Source organism: Acromyrmex echinatior, chromosome 13, assembly GCF_024713525.1.
Source record: "Acromyrmex echinatior isolate Ae372 chromosome 13, ASM2471352v2, whole genome shotgun sequence".
Taxonomy (NCBI): domain Eukaryota; kingdom Metazoa; phylum Arthropoda; class Insecta; order Hymenoptera; family Formicidae; genus Acromyrmex; species Acromyrmex echinatior.
The window spans coordinates 7,238,967-7,257,166 of NC_141864.1; the positions used below are offsets into that span (position 1 = coordinate 7,238,967).

Genomic DNA, 18,200 nt, shown 5'->3' on the forward strand with positions numbered 1-18,200 from the left:
GAGACGTACTTTTTACAGTGTAAAGTTAGACCATCAGAATTATTTGTTAATAACTTTTTAACTGAACGTGCGCAAACGAAAACCTATCGATTCATATCATTTTGAGTATAATAACTACTATTTGAATTTATCTACCTGAGTCGACTGCCCTCGAAACTTCAATGGTTAATAACTTGGTAACTAAAATTGTGCAAACGAAAAATCGACTTTGCAAAATGTGCCAAGGAAAATCTATCGATTGAGACTAGTCAAATTAATATTAGTTTGTTTGTGATTCAGGAGTAGTGTGAAATTAGTCCTCAAAAATTGTTTCTTCAATAACTTTTCACCAGAAATGTGGAAACAAAAATTCGAAATGTGCATACATGTGCGTGCTAACTATGAGCGATCGAATGAGCTATAAAAAGTTAATCTTTTCAAAAGTTGACGGTCGACTTCACACGAGTAATTTTGGCGTGCACTGACTCGATATAGACATGCAACGCACGCTATATAGCACTTGTTTACGCGTACATATTTAACGCTACTATCGCGTCGGTTCATAGTACGATTGTAACCCCTGATCGGCTATCGAGAAAGCTCCGTTATCGACGTCATTAATGGTCATCGCGCGAAGTCCATTGCGTGATATTCAGCCACGGACTATCCAATTCATGGAAATCTGGGAATAATCACAATGAGACTCTAACGCTGCGTCAAAAGCCTGACGATATGCCACATCGTCATCCGGCTCTAACGAGCTTCACACGTGACATAAAATCGACGTGACCCTTGAATCACAGGTCATCTGATCACCGGGCTATTAAAGCCATCCCCATTCTGTTAAATCTATAGTATCAAATTTAATTTAATTTAAGTCGCTAATGCTACTAAATATATCGTTTATATTGCAATGCTAGTTAAATTTGATTTAATGCACTATAGATTTAATGCACGCACAAAAAATGCAATCGGATAAAAACTCATAAAAATGATCTTAAAGGACTGAGAAAAGATTCTTTATTTCCGGAAATGTGCTTTAAATCATGTGCTGAAACTTATAGCACAAAACAGCACGAAGCACAATTAAAGAGCTTTCTAGAAAAACGTCGCATCATTTTTATAAAAAGTGTTTTAATAGAAAAACTTTGCTTGGTGCATTGGTTATATGTTTTTCTATTTTCTGTAAAATTTAAAAAATATTGAATGCAATGTTCTTTCCTTCAATTAATTAAAAAAATTCAAAAAATTCAGAATATCACAGATTGATTTCAATTTAATTCCTTGCTTAATTAGTCATTAGTCAACGACTATCTTATCGAGAAAAAGCCATTTTGTTAACATAAGTGATCGAAGACGATGAATTATACATATATATAAAATTCGAAAGCAATTATGCTGTTGAATTAATCGCCGATTGATCCGCGTTTTAGACACAAATTGATCTTTGAATAGAATTTTTATAGGTTATCTAATAGATGAGTCAATTGTTTCCTTTTCGATTAATTTTATTCGTTTATTTTCCAAATCAATCGGAATTTGATCGAAGTCAATTTTCTTGAACCAATGAAATACGGAGCGATAATTCCGTTTATCTAAAGCCACGTTTAATCATGACGAATATTCATTCGAATTTTGTCCAATAAATTAATGAGTTGTTTGTCAAAAACACGTTCGTTTTTACAGATACAACTCTCTGTATCTCTCATCACATTTGATTCATCTATATAAATAAGTCTGTATAATTAACGCATCTAATTTATGCAGAGTTCAATGAATCAGCAATCATAGATGGAGTTACTAATGACGCAAAAATAGAATTAAACGGAATCTGATCATCCAATATACGAATCACATGTCGACTTTATAATTTATATGTATTCGTGAAAACCGATGTAAAATTGATTCTCATATTTCCTTAAGTGGAGAAATATACTTTACACATTTATTTCAATAATTCGAATTACTTTTAGTTAAAATTCTACGTTAAGATGTAGAAAGAAAAAAAATGGTTGTGGCAACTATAAAAGACAACTCTAAAAATTTAAATACTCTTACAACAAGTTTTAGGAAGCAATAAGAACTAAAGTAGTACCGAGTACTATATATAAAAATATATTAGGTGTTGGAATTAATTCGTAGCGTTTTTAATGAAAGAATGTTATTTATTTCACATGAGCATTAAAAAATACATTAATGAAAGTACTTCCCATCACTTATAAAACGCTACGAATTAATTCCAACACCTAATAGTATTTAGTATTACTTCAGTTGCAAGTACTTAAATTATTAGAGTTGTTAATTTAGTAGTTGTCAAAACTATATTTTTCTCCGAATGATGACATATTTTTATTTGCACAATGATAATTTCTCAGTGTACAGAAAAATCTAGAGTGTCATCTAATCTTACATCTGGCTTTCAGCGACTGACATAAACGGTGATAGTTGCATTAATTCTGTAGCGTAAAAACAGCTGATTGATCAGACGTGAGTCCCCGCGGGCGAAAGTCAAACAGCTTGTAACACGTGTACAAGTATGGAGAAAGAGAGAGAAACACGAAGATAGGAAAAAAACGGAACGCGATAAATGCGTATCGCAGCACGCGTTGAGTCACGCGGTAATTCCGCTCGCTCGATGCTCAATGGCACGTGAAACTCAGCCTTTTGAGGACTTAATTATTACGGGTAATTAGACAAAATCAGAAACCGCTTCTATCGTGACGATGCAGGACAAGAAAATTTATGTCACAACGGGATCAATAATCTTCGACGAATCTAAATGCTTTAAAAGTGCAGTTCCAACACTTCCAACTCGCAATTGCGAAGCGATCAGCCACGTCACACCTGTTTGCTTATCGCTCTGCGAAGTATTTTTCCGTTCACCGTCAGAAAGAAGAGAGATACGTTCGGCTTCCATTGAATGGGTAGCTTCTAACATACTAATGCGCGGATTTTTGTTCTCTCTCTCTCTCTCTCTCTCTCTTGCGTTGAGCTACTTTGAATTGAGAGAAAAGTTTTTTGGTATTTGTGACTATAATTGCACGGTAAAATAATTATAGTTAGGAGCTCCATTTCTATAATTATTACTGCTATATTAGTGTTTATAAACTTCTTTTTTGGATTATACAGGAGTATAAATATAATTTTATTATCTAACATTATAATAGTATTAACATTATAATAGTAATAACTCGAGTAATAATTATAAAAATGTAGTTCCTAACTATAATTATTTTATCGTGTAATTATAGTCACATGCCTTTTCTCTTTAATAATTATAAAACCAAAATTATTTTATAATGCAATAATTATTACAAATGTCAAAAACCTTTCTCTTAGGTTCCTATTCTGTAATTCTTAAGAATAGTGTCAGGTTTTACGCATAGCAAAAACCTATGCAAAGATAATATAATGATACTGACACGTTAAAAGTTACAGAACAGGGGCCTTAGGCCTGATTGCACCAACGTTTTACTTTAAGTGAGACTTAAAAAGCCGACAGAGAGAGAGAGAGAGAGAGAAACAGAGAAGTTTTACTTAAAGTCAAAGTAACGTTGGTGCAATTAAACTTTAGTGTACTTTCCTAAACAACACACATTGTTTAGAAGACCCCTTTATGATGTCGCATTTATATATGTCCTGAAAGATCTTTATGGTTTTTACGACGTCTTTTATGAGCTTTCTACAATGAGCCATATTACCTGATCTTAAAATTTTAAGTCATAAAAAATTATAATCGATTATTCTTCTCGTATTTAACTGATTGATCAATTTCTTATGGCTTCAGACTTAAAACTTAAATAACGGCTTATTATAAAAAGCCTATAGACATGCATGTCGAGATTACGCGATGTTTGAATGTTATCAAATACGATACGATGCTATGATTACTTATCGCGTGTAATTACACAAGATTAGAAGTCGAGCGAGGCAAAACGTACAAAAATATGTCGTCAACTTGATGACACACACGACGTGTGTGTTATTTTTAATTTAATAAAAGAAGAAACAGCAATTTCGCGTTTAATTGGCTCCCCGCAGATGTAAATACATTGATATATCGTTCACACGAGAGTGTCTTGCCAACCAACGGATCTCTCGATATAACCCAGGATTAAATACGGCCCGCGACAAATTTAACTTGGAAGACCTAACTGTTACGACAAACGTGTACACGTATTCTAATTTTGATACGTTTGCCATTTGGATCAACGACTTCTCATTTCCAACGTTCGCTGCGACATTGATTGCTATAAGAAAAGAGATTTGCGATTAGAATCGACATATTTATTACTTGTTTGCACAAATGTATATTTTCAAGTTCTAAGGTTGAACATCTCGAAATATATATATATAAACGTTATATTTTTCAAATTTTCCTTTTTGCTTTTCGATTTTAAGAATTAAAAATATTTTTAATTGACAAAAAATTAAAAGGTATTTAAAGACAAATTCAATGTATAAAAAAAAATTTGAAATTATTAAAAATGATTGATATGATGAATATTCTAAAAAAATATTGCATGATATGTTTGAAAATTCGCGGAAATCAAAACAAGAGGGATACTTGCATAGTTCATCATATCCATTATATTTCTCGCTAAAATCTTCATCTCGTGTCCCATTTACAATTTTCCACGGTTTCTGAAAATAGGATCTCGGAAATCGAGGCACACACCGTTGCTCATTAAAGCTGATGCACCCAGGCTATTCCTTGCACGTGACGTCGCTGCAAGTATTATTTGGGTCGCGTGCGATCGTCGTCGCAACCCGATCACTTTTCCACGAGTAATTTTCTGGTCACGTCATTCGTTTCTAAGAGCGTCATCGCCACGTGATACCGGCTTGGATATTTTATGGAAATAAGCGAAGGAGGAGGACACTTCGGGTTTTCAAACGAATCAGAATCAACGGAAAGTCATCTCAGTCTTACCAGGATATGCGCGAAAGCGTCCTCTTTTTGCTGAACTTAAAATATTCTGTGTTACGTCGAAATACGATACCTAGTTTTACATAAAGAACGTAGCCACAGATACAACTTTCTAATTATTCATCTCGATAATCATAGATTAAGCTTTAAAAATCAATTAATTGCTATAAAGATAATAATAAAGATGAAGATCTATAATAATAAATAATTGAAGCAATATTCTGTTGATCGCTTAAAATAAAATATACAAGTTTTATCCAGACAACTTATTATTAATATAGAAAAAAAAAGGTATTTAAAAAACACAAGAAATTATAAGTATATTCCAGTCTTTAATATTTAAAAACCTGTACTTTAATTTAAAACATTTCTGTATTGATTTTATCTTCGATATTTTTATCATTCTTATTCTCTTCTCATATTTAATTTTCTTTATATAGTTATGAAAATTATATCGCGATAGCGGATGCTTAGTTTTTCTTTACAAATTCGAACAATAAAAATAGGAAATATTCTACAGAATTAAATTCATATCGAGGAAGAAAAAGTTACTTTTTCATTTTAATATCTTATTTGTTAATAGTATTTGTTAGTTTTTTCACGATGACAACCGGAAGACGGCTCCAAAATCGGAATATACGAGAAATCGCGGGATATTTAGGTCATCGCGATGTAGAGAAAGGTTTTCCGTGTTGTCGAATCAGCGATGATGCAACGAAATGCCGCGACGACGTGCGTTAGTCACATCACGAAAACGACGATTGTGACAGCGATCGCGTGAAATCGGACATCGGAAATATCGAGTACGCCAAATTCTTATCGGAAATAGTCATTGACGCGTATTCGAACTTTGGAAAGAACGTGTCTTTAAATTTTTTTGTTATCTAATCTTATACACTTGAAATCCTCGTCGTCAATATTTTCACTCTTTGTCTGGAATCTGAGTCTTCGAACTTCACTGCAGATTTTCATATTGCTTGAAGTGTATAAAAATCTTACATACTTGAAAAAAGTTTTACATACTCGTGAGTTTTAGCAAAGAGTTTTTACTCAAGTTGTATTTTCCCATATTTAACAGATTTAAATTTATTTATCAGAGTTCACAATCACATAAAATCGACTGTGCTTTTAAAGATCCATTGTTGGCGGGCGGTTAAGTGCTGATAATATTCAACATAAATAATTATTTCTAATTGTAAAAATTCGCCGCATTTGTATCATCTTAGCACCGAGATACGTGTTTTCTGATCAACGTCATACGTATAATTCATGCTTTTTACAATAGCGAGACTAGCTGAGAACATTAAGAAAAAAAAACCATTGCCATTAGATTAAGCGTGCCATTAAACTTTCTTTTTTCAATGTAAATAATTTTGCATCTACTCAAGTTCTAATAATATTCAATATGCATTGTAATTATCTCTAAATTATTGCACAATCCGCCGTATTTGTATTATCATCGTCGTATTTATAACCCATCCTTTTTATAGTACCTATAAGCGATAAGCGAGGCTGACTACTAACTGACGTGACGTTTCTGACACGTGCTTCCAATATACCTATATAGGTCACTTTGCGCTAATTGTAAATACCATTTTCGTGCCAAGGTTCCAAGTAACAATGGTCGATAATTAATTTTATTACATCTGTGTGATACGTGTTATAAGCAAATTTAATTTTCATTATTAAAAAGAAATAATATATATTTTTGTTCCAACAAATCTGGGACGTCTCAGTCTGATGCGCTTTTTTATTACAAAGCGGATGTTGCTCGCAATAATGTCTTCCAACTGGTACGATATTTCATGAGTTTATTCAGTTAGGAATCTGTCTTGGTAAATTTCTCCTCTTTCTTTCGTGTTGTAATCTTCAAGCTCTTACTAAATCAAGAGACTTGGTCAGGAAGTAGCTCGGAAGCGTGACTTCTAGAGGTATCTTCTCGAGATATTACGATGATTATACGGGTTTAAATTAGAAAGGAACGTCTGTCTCTCTCTCTTCTCCCCTCCTCTCTCTCTCTCTCTCTTTCTCTATCTATCTGTTCATCTATCTGTATACCTTCCTTTCTTTCTTTTTATAACAATATATATAATTCATGACAATTAAGAGAAAACAATGTGATAATTCATGTGGATGAAGAGTGATTTATTATTCCGTTTTTATTATTCCGCCCAACAATTTCATAAATTATTCCCTCCAAAAGCTTTAAGAATTTCAAAAGCTATTTTAAGAATTTCGAAAAAAATTTGTGATTTATTTTAGCTATACTACATACATTATTGATTTCTAAACTTGTGTCTGCGCGAATAACTATGACGTACAAAAGAATTATCGTGTTCGCCGAAATGAACGGAGGTACATCGCGTTATCCCAAGAAAGACTAGCGGTTAATCTTTACGCTTTTATCTGCCCTTATAGAATACCCGAATTGCATAATTCTCTCTCTCTCTCTCTCTCTCTCTCTCTCTCTCTCTCTCTCTCCCTGTCTCTCCCCCTCCTCTTTCTATCTTTCTTGCTCATTTATCACGTATCAGGATTATAAAAAATGAATCATGTCGCTATAATTATAATAGCGTGCCTAACTCACTTTACATCGTCAAATTATGTAAAGCACCGTCTGTCTAGTAACATTGATCTGCACTAGTTTATCGACGCATTCGCGAATAGGATAATCGAAGACGTCTTTGCATCGGTACAGTCATAAATTCTTCTTTTTTACATGATTTACATGATGAAAAAGGGAGAGATCAGGGCTTCGAGTGCACGCACTCGAAACAAGATGTATGGTATATCTTGCGATATCAAGACAGATTCCTTCGCCATCATTCGGGCGATTCATTCGCGGGAATACCCGACTTGTTTCCCGGCCATAGTTGTGAATCAAAGTCCATGCACAACTTGCTCGACGATACGCGAAAAAATTTCGCTGCCTCGTCAGAAACGAAGAAAACAACTTCGGGCCATCCCCTCTCCCCCCTCCACGCACACAAGTCAATTTCAAATACACGTTTCAAATAAACTTTTTTTTTCTGGAGCATGTAATCATTACGACACATATTTGCACTTAGTTCCTAAATAAATAACAATAATAATGTATAATAGATAAAAAAAATGTTTAAATTTTCATTAGTGCACATATACGTTTACATGCACTAACTATTTAGTTGTTACGTGTTTTATGTTTTGAGCATTATAGTTTTAACATAATAACGAGTGCATTCTAATGTTTGAAAAGCACGCTTCTCGGCGTCAGTGTTATAAGAGCCGAGGTGAGCCATTCCGCTTCAGGTTTCTCTATCTTTCTCGCTCTTTCTTTCTCCAATAAACTGCACGTGGCGAATGAGATAATTCAAGTCACGCGCTTCTCCTCGTCGCTTTCTGGAACCGTCGCGTCGTCAAGCGCGCGCCGCTTCGCACGGCGATGAGTTTCGAAAGACGGTTGCCTGATATCACCCCACTACGTTCAGGAACGCGTCATGAGCTGATATAATGCTTGCGGGATATCCGGGAAAACGTGAAAGAATATAGTTCTTAACGGTACACAAACAGCATGCATTTTAAAACACTTCGTCAGAGTTACGCGACAAAATATGAAACGATTTAGAGACTAGGTGACAAGTCGAAAAATAGACTAATTTTAAGATTTTCTCTTAAAAATTCGAAAGAAATGGGAACATTTTCGTATGTTGTTAAATTTAAAATTTAAAAATGTGTATTATTATAATACTAAAACTTTATATTGTTACTAACTATTAACATTGGAAAGAAATTGAAGAAAAAAATTTGATTTTTCCAAACTTTATAGCCTCTAAATAATATATACGCTCCCTTATTTCAAAAATGATGACGCAATTTAAAAAATTGCTTTTTTCAAAAAGGAAGAAAACCTATTTTTCAAGTTAACAGAAAATTATATAGAATAATTAAATAATATCAGCAAAAAGAACATGTTCTTAACACAACCGAATGTCACTTTTGTCATTTTCATAACCTTTAAAACCTTCATTTTTAGTTATGACGACTTTAACAATTTTTTATGAAGTTAAGTTAGTCCACTTTTAATGATTGATAGAATAATAACTCACTTATGATAACTTGAAAATTACGTTTTTTTTTTAGTTGAGTCACTTTTAAAGTAAAAAAGCAATATGTAATTAAAAAATAAGATTTTTTACTTTTTGGTAGGTTAAGCTGAACAAATATAACGAGATTATAATTAATCCTCCTTTACTCGCGCGAAATGTTTGCCTAGAATAAACGTCGCATCTCTGCATATAATTTCCTCAGTACTGAAGTATTTGTATGCTTTCATTTAAGCAAATATTATGAAACACGGTAAAAATAATCGATGGATATTCGATGATATTCGTGTGACTGAAACAAAAGAAACGAAACTGCGAGGTGGCCAGATTGCTTAATATTTTGCCGATTGGCACGAAAGTGCTTATTATGAAGCCGATCGAGTACAAATGAGCTCATGACTCACCCTAGAGACCTTCTTCTTGGTGTAGACCTCGTCATCCTCCGAGGCCGTCGCGAAGTTCAGGTTGCCCTCGCAGTATCCAGCTCCTATACCCATTCTGTATATCTCGTCCTTGCAGGATCTACCATCCAGACTGAGAAAAGAACAAAAAATACATGATTAGTCACCAACAATATTATTGACCTAAAAACAGAAGTATAAGTTGTCGTTCAAGAAGTAACCTCGATGCTTCCATCATTTTTACACTCAAATTACATTCATAAATATATGAAAAGTAAATTATATATTTTTAATTAGAAATATATAATTATAAATATATATATATATATATTTATAAATATATTATAATTGTCTATTATATAATTATAAAAATATATAATTACAATTATAATTTATAAATAGATTTTAATTCTCTTCAATTTCAATTAGAAAGAGATAAACTATTCTAAACAATTCCTCCTTTAGTAATTATTATCTCCCATTAGAGTTAATTATAATCAAGATTTTACTTTAATTATGGAATTAAATTCCTTTCATTTCATGTTCGTAAAGAAGAAAATTACTTATGAATTAAAGAGAAAACTTTCAAAAAGAAAACAGTAAGATGCGCTTCATGTGCGTCACGACGCTATCAAGAAGTTAAATGCATCCGCTCTGCGCGATATTGCTTACGCAACCGCTCGACACGAATGTTTCAGTCAATAACCCTGTGCACGTCCCTTGCCCTGTTATAGATTTTCCGCTGTAAATAGAGTGAACGGGAAAAGCACGAGGCTCCGGCGCATTATTGATAAGCCCGGCAATGTCGTTGCTTATGAAACTTGCAGACGACACCGTTTCCCTAGTTCGTCGTACGCCACGACGGTTTGCCGAGAGGGCTATCGGCATTCCAACCCTCTCTTGTACAACGTGAATTTTTAACGGATTAAAGAGTACTCCGTCGCAGCGTTCTTCGCTATATATGTGACACAGATACGCGGTAATTTCGCTAAAACAGTCAGAAGGCCGCCAGCAACGGTAATTCACTAATAAGTCATCAGAAATCAAGTCTCATTTGATGCTTAATAATTGATTAAGGTAAGAGGATAGAGCCATGTGACAAACATTATCCTTTTAAAAAAATCGGTCAGACATTATTCTTATCACATCGTCGTGAACTAAAATAAAAGTTTTTTATTGTTATATTACAAAATATGGTTAACCACAAAATTACTATAATTACAGTGATAATTAAATTGTGATAATTAGATGGACATTTTTACGGTAATAAAAATTATAATTATAATTATTTTCGGTGCAAGCTGTATACATATATATTGTTTAATAAAACTATATGTATATAATTATTATTACTAACATTATAACAATAATAATTATAATTATGATACCATTTATATAATTATAGTTACGAATACCAAAAACTTTTTTCTTGTTATACACTCTAGAAAATATGAATGTGGATTTAACATCATGCGTTTTTATTAATTATTTATGTGACATCTATGTTGATAAAAAGCATAATATTGAATCTACATCTTTACATTTTAGAGTGTATAAATTACAGATTTACATTTTTAATAAATAAAAATAGGTAAGTGATTAATACAATCAATCAAGTCAAGATCCGTTTCGACCAAATATAGAATTTTTCTCTTATTTGCATTTTTAATATATCAATAAAACGCTTACAGCGATAAATTCTACCGCTTAGTTATTTTTAGAAAATAGTATGGAATTGGCGTCATCTCTCCCCTTATATCCATTGACTTGAACACTGAATAATATATTACTCAATGAAAATTTAATGCGATTAAGTAAAAAAAATTAATCAAAATATGATAAAATCTGTCTTGATAAACACGACTGTTTCTGAGAAATAAGTTTTATTTTTATATCCATAAAAATCGTGTTTTTAAATTAGAAACATTATTACGTCTTGTATCGGAAGACAAACAATGTCAAAAACACGACGATAAAATCGATCAATTTGAATTTTTTATATCGTCAGCTTTACTTTTTTCTAAGGTAAAAAACATATTTCTCAAAAAATTATTATATTCCGCGAGAATCTCGCAATTTTATAATGACAGGATGTTTACTAAATGCATTCGTACGAGAGTTCAAGGACGAAATTGTCAATATCGTCGATATCTCGCGAGACGAGACTGGACAGTCCTCCATCATAAAGAAATAACGCAAGATCGGACTTCTTGCGAAATTTTGACAGCTGGCGGAGCTGAAAGTTACAAATTTCTAGATAAAAATAAAAGAAGAGAAAAGTTGCGAAAATAAATAATCCAGAGAGAGAGAGAGAGAGAGAGAGAGTTTAATTTCGAGAAGATAATCGCGTGCTGTCCAAATGAAATTGCACGAGTACCGAAATCTGAACCCGGATGAAAACAAAACGTTTTCGGTTTGCGTCACGGAGGTGACGCAAAAAAAAGGGGAGGGGGGAGGGGATAAGAAAAGAGAAGAGAATAAACTGTGGACCTGCAGTTTCTCGCTGAGTGAATTGAGAGTGCCACGTGAATTGCACGGCCGCGGTCGTGCACAGCTGGAAACATTCTTTTTATCACGCGCCTCTTACGACGACGGCGCGCTTACTTACGCCGCGCGTCGAGCGGATTATAAGCGAGCGAGAGAGCCTCGTGTACCCGCACGTGGTTGACATTTTCCGGCATGTGACTAGGGCCGTCTTCTCCTCCATCCCTCTTCCCCCCCCCCTCCTCCCCCGTAACTATATTATATCTACTGCTCTCTTTCACACGCGTCGCCGCGCCGGTCACGGCAGGCACCACCTGTGTGCACCTGCGGCGTACTACGCATCCTCGTGAAACATGCTGTAACATGTTTCATCCAATGCACATACTAGCACGTGTGCCCTGAATAGGATTGCGCTGTGCAAATATGTAAGACTATAATCGCGATATTCGATATCGAAGCGACTATCGATGCCTGATGCCGCGAAGAGAAACAAGGGGATAATCACTTTATGTAATCGTGGGACAATATTTCAGAGTCCTCGAAATCATAAAGTTCATATGAAATCTCTATAATCCGATAATTACACACGCAACAATCATGAGAAATCATTGTGTATAATATTAAATAAAATATATTTTACCAAATGACTTCGTATGTGTAGTGAAAAAAATTATTTGTAATCAGATGAAATCATATGAAATTAAATGAAATTATGTAATCTGTGGGACAATATTTCAGCTAGTGATTACCCTCTCGAAGAGAAACATATATCTACAGTTTTAACTATTTTCAGTCTGCATTTGCTTAATATTTGAATTTAAATTCATTAGATCCTAATATTTAATATAATTGTTCGAGTTATAGAATTAAAATATGTAAAAAGGGAGAAAAACTTTTTACCTCTCTAAGATTCTTAAAAATTAACAATGAGAATATACAGTTTTAATTATTTTAATTCTCAATGAGAATTTAGGCAAATGAGAGTGGAGCGTAGAAATTAGAGCGCGATTAATCTTAAATGTAATTTTAGTACTTAATCTTCGAACTCCGCATGTATGAAGATTAAATATTAAAATTACATTATAAGATTAATCGCGCTCTAATTTCTGCGCTCCACTCTCATTTGCCTAAATTCTCATTGAGAATTAAAATTGTATATTCTCATTGTTAATTTTTAAGAATCTTAGAAAGGAGAAAAGTTTTTCTCCCTTTTTACATATTTTAATTCTATAATTCGAACAATTATATTAAATGTTAAGATCTAATGAATTTAAATTCAAATATTAAGTAAATACAGGCTGTTCGAGCGGCACTGAGATGTTGTTGCTAATATAATACGACTTATACAGCTCAAACAGTTCTTGTTTACTTAACATTTTAGTTCGCTTTGACAAAAATTCTTAGAATTCGTATGTACATAATAATAAAAAGGCAATCGCTTTAAATTGAATTATTTTCTATAGATATATAAAAAATTTTCATAAAATGCTTCTGTTGGTTTGAAAGAAGCATGGAATTAAAAAAAATCATGTAATTAACTCTTTCAATGTTGAATACTTTTGATGAATTAGTTGTGAATGTGCGAAATTCTCTATTGCCTATGGCGCTGAATACTTTTTACCGAGCTTTTTACTTTTACGTAAACACGTCCATAGCTTTCGCGTCTAATTCAACAGACACGTAAACACGCTCATAGCACTCACAATATTATTTGCCGGACATGTTAACACGTCGAGCACTTAAAGCATTAATTATATAATTAATGTAATAATATAGAGAAGAATTTAAGATAATCATTGCTTCCAATAAATTAGTTCATAATTTAAACTTTCAAGAATCGAGACAGAATATATTATATCTCTCATATATTGTAATAACGTGTAAAATTATAAATCAATCACAATATCACAATAAATTAAACTTTAATATTTTATTTTAATTTTAACGGTTTTTTTTTTAGGGAAAAATTTTTTGACGGAATAATTCAAACTTTCAAGAAGCGAGACAGCATGTCATATTTATAACACTTTGTAACTGCAATTATGTATAATATCAACAGATGTCAATAACTTGACAATATCGAACAAAAATTTAAAATAAAATGTACCGTCAAATAAACTAAAACAGTAATGTTAAAATATCAACTAAAACAATAATGTTAAAATATCAAAGTATCAAGAAGAAAGTATGGTACTTTGTCATTATCGTCACTCTTTCTTAAGTATGATACGCCTACACGCATATGATACGCCTGCACGTTACGACGTTGCCCGTGCATCCTACACGATGATAAAGTGAAACGTCGTGATTTCGTAATGTGATTCCGTGTTACTCCATTAATAGCGGCAGCAATTACACGAGGCCGTCCGTCGGTCGCCGGAGAATATCCGGAATTTTCTGACTGTGCGCAGTGAACGAACGACGTCGACGATGACGCAACAACGTGATGCACGTGGAGATGACTTCGATCCGGTGGACTGTCCTTACCGGAGCCCTTGCTGTCCTTCCCAAGTGGTGAAGTGACTAACATTATTACGTAATGTCCCACATACATATGTAACGTGAGGATCCCTTCACCTTTCTTTTCTTCGAATCTCTACCACATGGAAAGAAAGGTTTTATTGAAGTATCCAAGAATTTAATTAGAGATACAAATCTGAAAATAATTCTGTTGGACTAAAAAAATAATTACGTAAGATGCTCAAGTGTGACAAACAACACTCCAAAAAGTTTTAATAAAATTCTAATAACTAGTTTTGAGAGTTAATTATCACACTTAATTATCCTCTTCGTCCAAGAGAATTATTTTCAGATCTATATTTAACTAAATTTTTAGATATTTCAACACAGTCGTTCTTTTCAAAAACGTTGAATTGAAGAAATCTAAACTAGATATACTGAGAATATTAAAAATTCCTTGCCCTTTTCTTCCACATGGAAAGAACGTTTTACTTGAGAATTTAACTACATACAAATCTGAAAATAATGTCTAATCTATTGGACTGTCAAATAGTTACGCTGAAACATGATAAGCAGTAGTCCAAAAAGTTTTAGTACTCTAATAATATCTTGAACGTCCCACGTAATTATTTTCATCGTCCAAGAGAATTATTTTCAGATCTATATTTAGCTAAATTTTCACACTTTAGTAAAATCATTTTTTTCATGCAAATACGCTTAATTGAAGAAATTGATTTTTAAATACAAACTACAGATATATTGAGAATATTAAGGATTCTTTACCTTTCATCCTTCTTTTCTTCGAACCTGTTTCACATGGAAAGAATTTACTGAAATATTTAAGAATTTAGTTAGAAGTAGTTTAGATATAAGTCTGAAAATTTTGGTGGATGATGAAAATAATTACGTGGAACGCTCAAACTGGTTATTAGAATGTCAAACTTTGGAGCATATTCATCATGCTTCAGCGTCCCACATAATCATTTTAATAGTTCAACGGAATTTATATATTTTTAGATGTATATTTAGCAAAATGTTTAGTAAAACACTTCAATAAAATCATTCTTTCCGTGCAAATATGTTGAATTGATTCTTAAATACAAGCTATAGTTATATTATAAACACTCATATGATTAATCTTGGCATGTTTCGTTCCTCTGACGTGCGTTCTGACATTTTTACATCGGGAGATTTATAGCAGTTCTACGAAAAACCACAGCCTGTCGTTGGTCTTCAATCAATCTTAGACGAAGTTAGAGCCGCATCGATAAACCGCAAAGTGTTATCTCTTAAGAAGTTAGACTCTAGAACCGCACATATTTTTTCCGCTTTCATCTTTAATATTAATCGTTATTTACGATCACTTTATCTAATTCAAAAAATCAATTTTAAGATGTCTTTCAATCGACAATGTTACATATTTTGCATCTTGTTTACGAAGAGTATACATCAAATAAAGACGATCACGAGTAAAAAAGTTAAACTGAACAACAATATCCCATTGTTTATTATCTCTTAAATTTCAGTCGAGCAAATCGTTCGATCGAAAGTTTATTTTTCTTCGATCTTAAAGATTTTATTTTCAAAATAAAATTATCCATCGTGAAGATTTTAGGATCTCCCTTTACGTGTGATCGACTATTCTCTCACAGCTTCATAAAAAATACAGCCTTAGTTAAAAGTATAAAACACCTCAACTTGATGTTCTATATTCTACATCTAATGAAATATGAGAAATAAATTAAAAATTTTATAAGGATTCAATATTCATTTTTATAACAATTTTAATATTTTCCTTTGTGTTCCACACTTATGGCCAAGACTATTCTTTCCAAAAAATTCCATATAATATGAACATTCGTCTCTTAGGTTTCAAAAATATTCAGAAAGACTGAAGCAGAAATTGCATAAACAACAAGTTGCATAAATAACAATCACGATTTTATAAATGTATGAGTTTCTCCCGTAAATCGTGCGACTTTCGTGTTCGTATAATTTCACATACGTATAATTTTTGTTCGCATAATTTCACTTTCTACGTTTTTTTTTTTACGGTGCAAGTGAGATCCGCGCCTAGCATAGCTGCTCGAGATCCACGCAAGGCGTCCTTCATCGACCTTACTGCCCACCACGTCGCCCGCTCGCGCGTGCGTTCACTTTCACGTTCGGCTGCGCGAGCGCACGTGCGTGAGGCGATTCACTTGACTGCCGATCTCATCTTACTTGCGAGCGGTCGTGCAATGAGTGCTGCGTGTCAAAAATCTTTGGCAACGATTGCCATTTTCCAGCCGAAGGTCTCGCTATCTTGCCAAAAATCGATTTCCTATCAAAATTGTATCTTGCGTTCTTTAAAAAATATCATTAGTCATCGAGACTTTCGTGTTTTATACAATTTTGATAGACAATCGAATTACTCTGGTAAGATAGTAGAATTTCCGGCAAGAAGGTGGCAAGATTTGAAGACATATAAGGCTAAGCACGACCGAAAATACTGAAAAATCCGCAGTTGTACAAATCACATTTTTTAAAATAAAAGATAATAAATGGAGAATTCAAATTATTTATGAAATTCAACCGCTTAGTTCTTCTTGCAGAAAAATACTGTATGCAAATGATAATTACTTCAAAAATACTTTCAAACATTTATATTGGGTCATTTAAAAATTGAACAAAAAACCGCGGATACTTTTTAAATGACCTAATATATCAAATTTATTCAAAAAATGTATTCTGGACCCTTAATACTCCTTACTTCGATCAAGGTTGTTAAATTAAAACAAATTTGATTTATTAATTTTTTTTATGTAAAGCTTCTTCCATCAATTTTTCAATAATATTCTTCAAAAAAAAAAATAAATTCTTATTATATTATGTCTTGAAAACTAACGTGGTTATAAATTTAAAAACATAAAAAGAAGAGATAAAAACCACAAGTTATAGTTTGTGATATTTATATATTCTTATTATATTATATACGTACACATTAATGAGTTTTTCTAAAATGTGTTAATAAGTATGTTTTAGGCTTATTATCAAGAAAATATTCTTTGTTAAAGGTTTACTATTTAAAAGAAAGAAATTGATCAATCTTTTTTCGATTAATCAATCTTTTTTTAGCAATCGAATAGAATAATATGTTCTCTGTATGTAGAAATTCACATTTATTCATTCCCACGAATACAAAGATCTACAAGTGTGAAGCAATAAAGTTTCGGCGACTTGCTTAAACACCTGACGTCGACTTTTGACGTCAGGAGCGAGAGAAACGTGTGAAAACACGCGAACGCTCTCTCTATGTAGACTTGAATTCACCGAAGTCGAATTTCGCCTGCGGAGATCTCGTTTTAATTCGATTAAAGTTGGAGCGCGCAGATACGGGGAGAAACGTATGATGCAAAGTCCGCTGGGTCTAGGTCTCCCAAAGAGGTGAACTAGATCCCAGACGGAGTCGAACAAAGAGCGAGATCTCGTGTGTCCTTCGACGACCTTTTTGCACGCCATAACTGTACGCATCGATGCGTCGCCATTCACTTTCACGTCGTTACGGGGCACGAAAACACGTGCGCTCGCTAATGCGTAAGCACGCAGGTAGGTATGCCATCCACATCTCTTCTCTTCTCTCTCCCTCCTTCCCCCTCTCTCCCCCTCTCTCTCTCTCTCCCTCTCTCTCTCCCTCTCCTCGCATACCTACGCGTAAACAAATATCGATGGCGGTAAAACGCAGGAATACATCCGCCACGACGCTGCCAATTAATCGTCGCTGCTGTCGTAAATTTATCATCTTAATAACGCATTTTCTGCTAGCGTGTAATAGTTTATCATTACGATTCGTTAACTATACATTCATACTCGCTTATATCGCTT

At 33.4% G+C, this 18,200-nt stretch overlaps 1 protein-coding gene across 2 annotated transcripts in view; it reads right to left on the bottom strand.

The window, feature by feature from the left end:
- The window catches only part of cwo (transcription factor cwo), a 68,152-nt gene that overhangs the window by 16,393 nt on the left and 33,559 nt on the right, over window positions 1-18,200 (bottom strand). For both annotated transcript variants that reach the window (XM_087412885.1, XM_011060526.2), the window contains exon 2: window positions 9,396-9,525. In XM_087412885.1, the coding sequence (XP_087269011.1) occupies window positions 9,396-9,488 (93 nt within the window). In that variant the 5' untranslated portion in view covers window positions 9,489-9,525. The remainder of the gene's footprint in view (window positions 1-9,395; window positions 9,526-18,200) is intronic.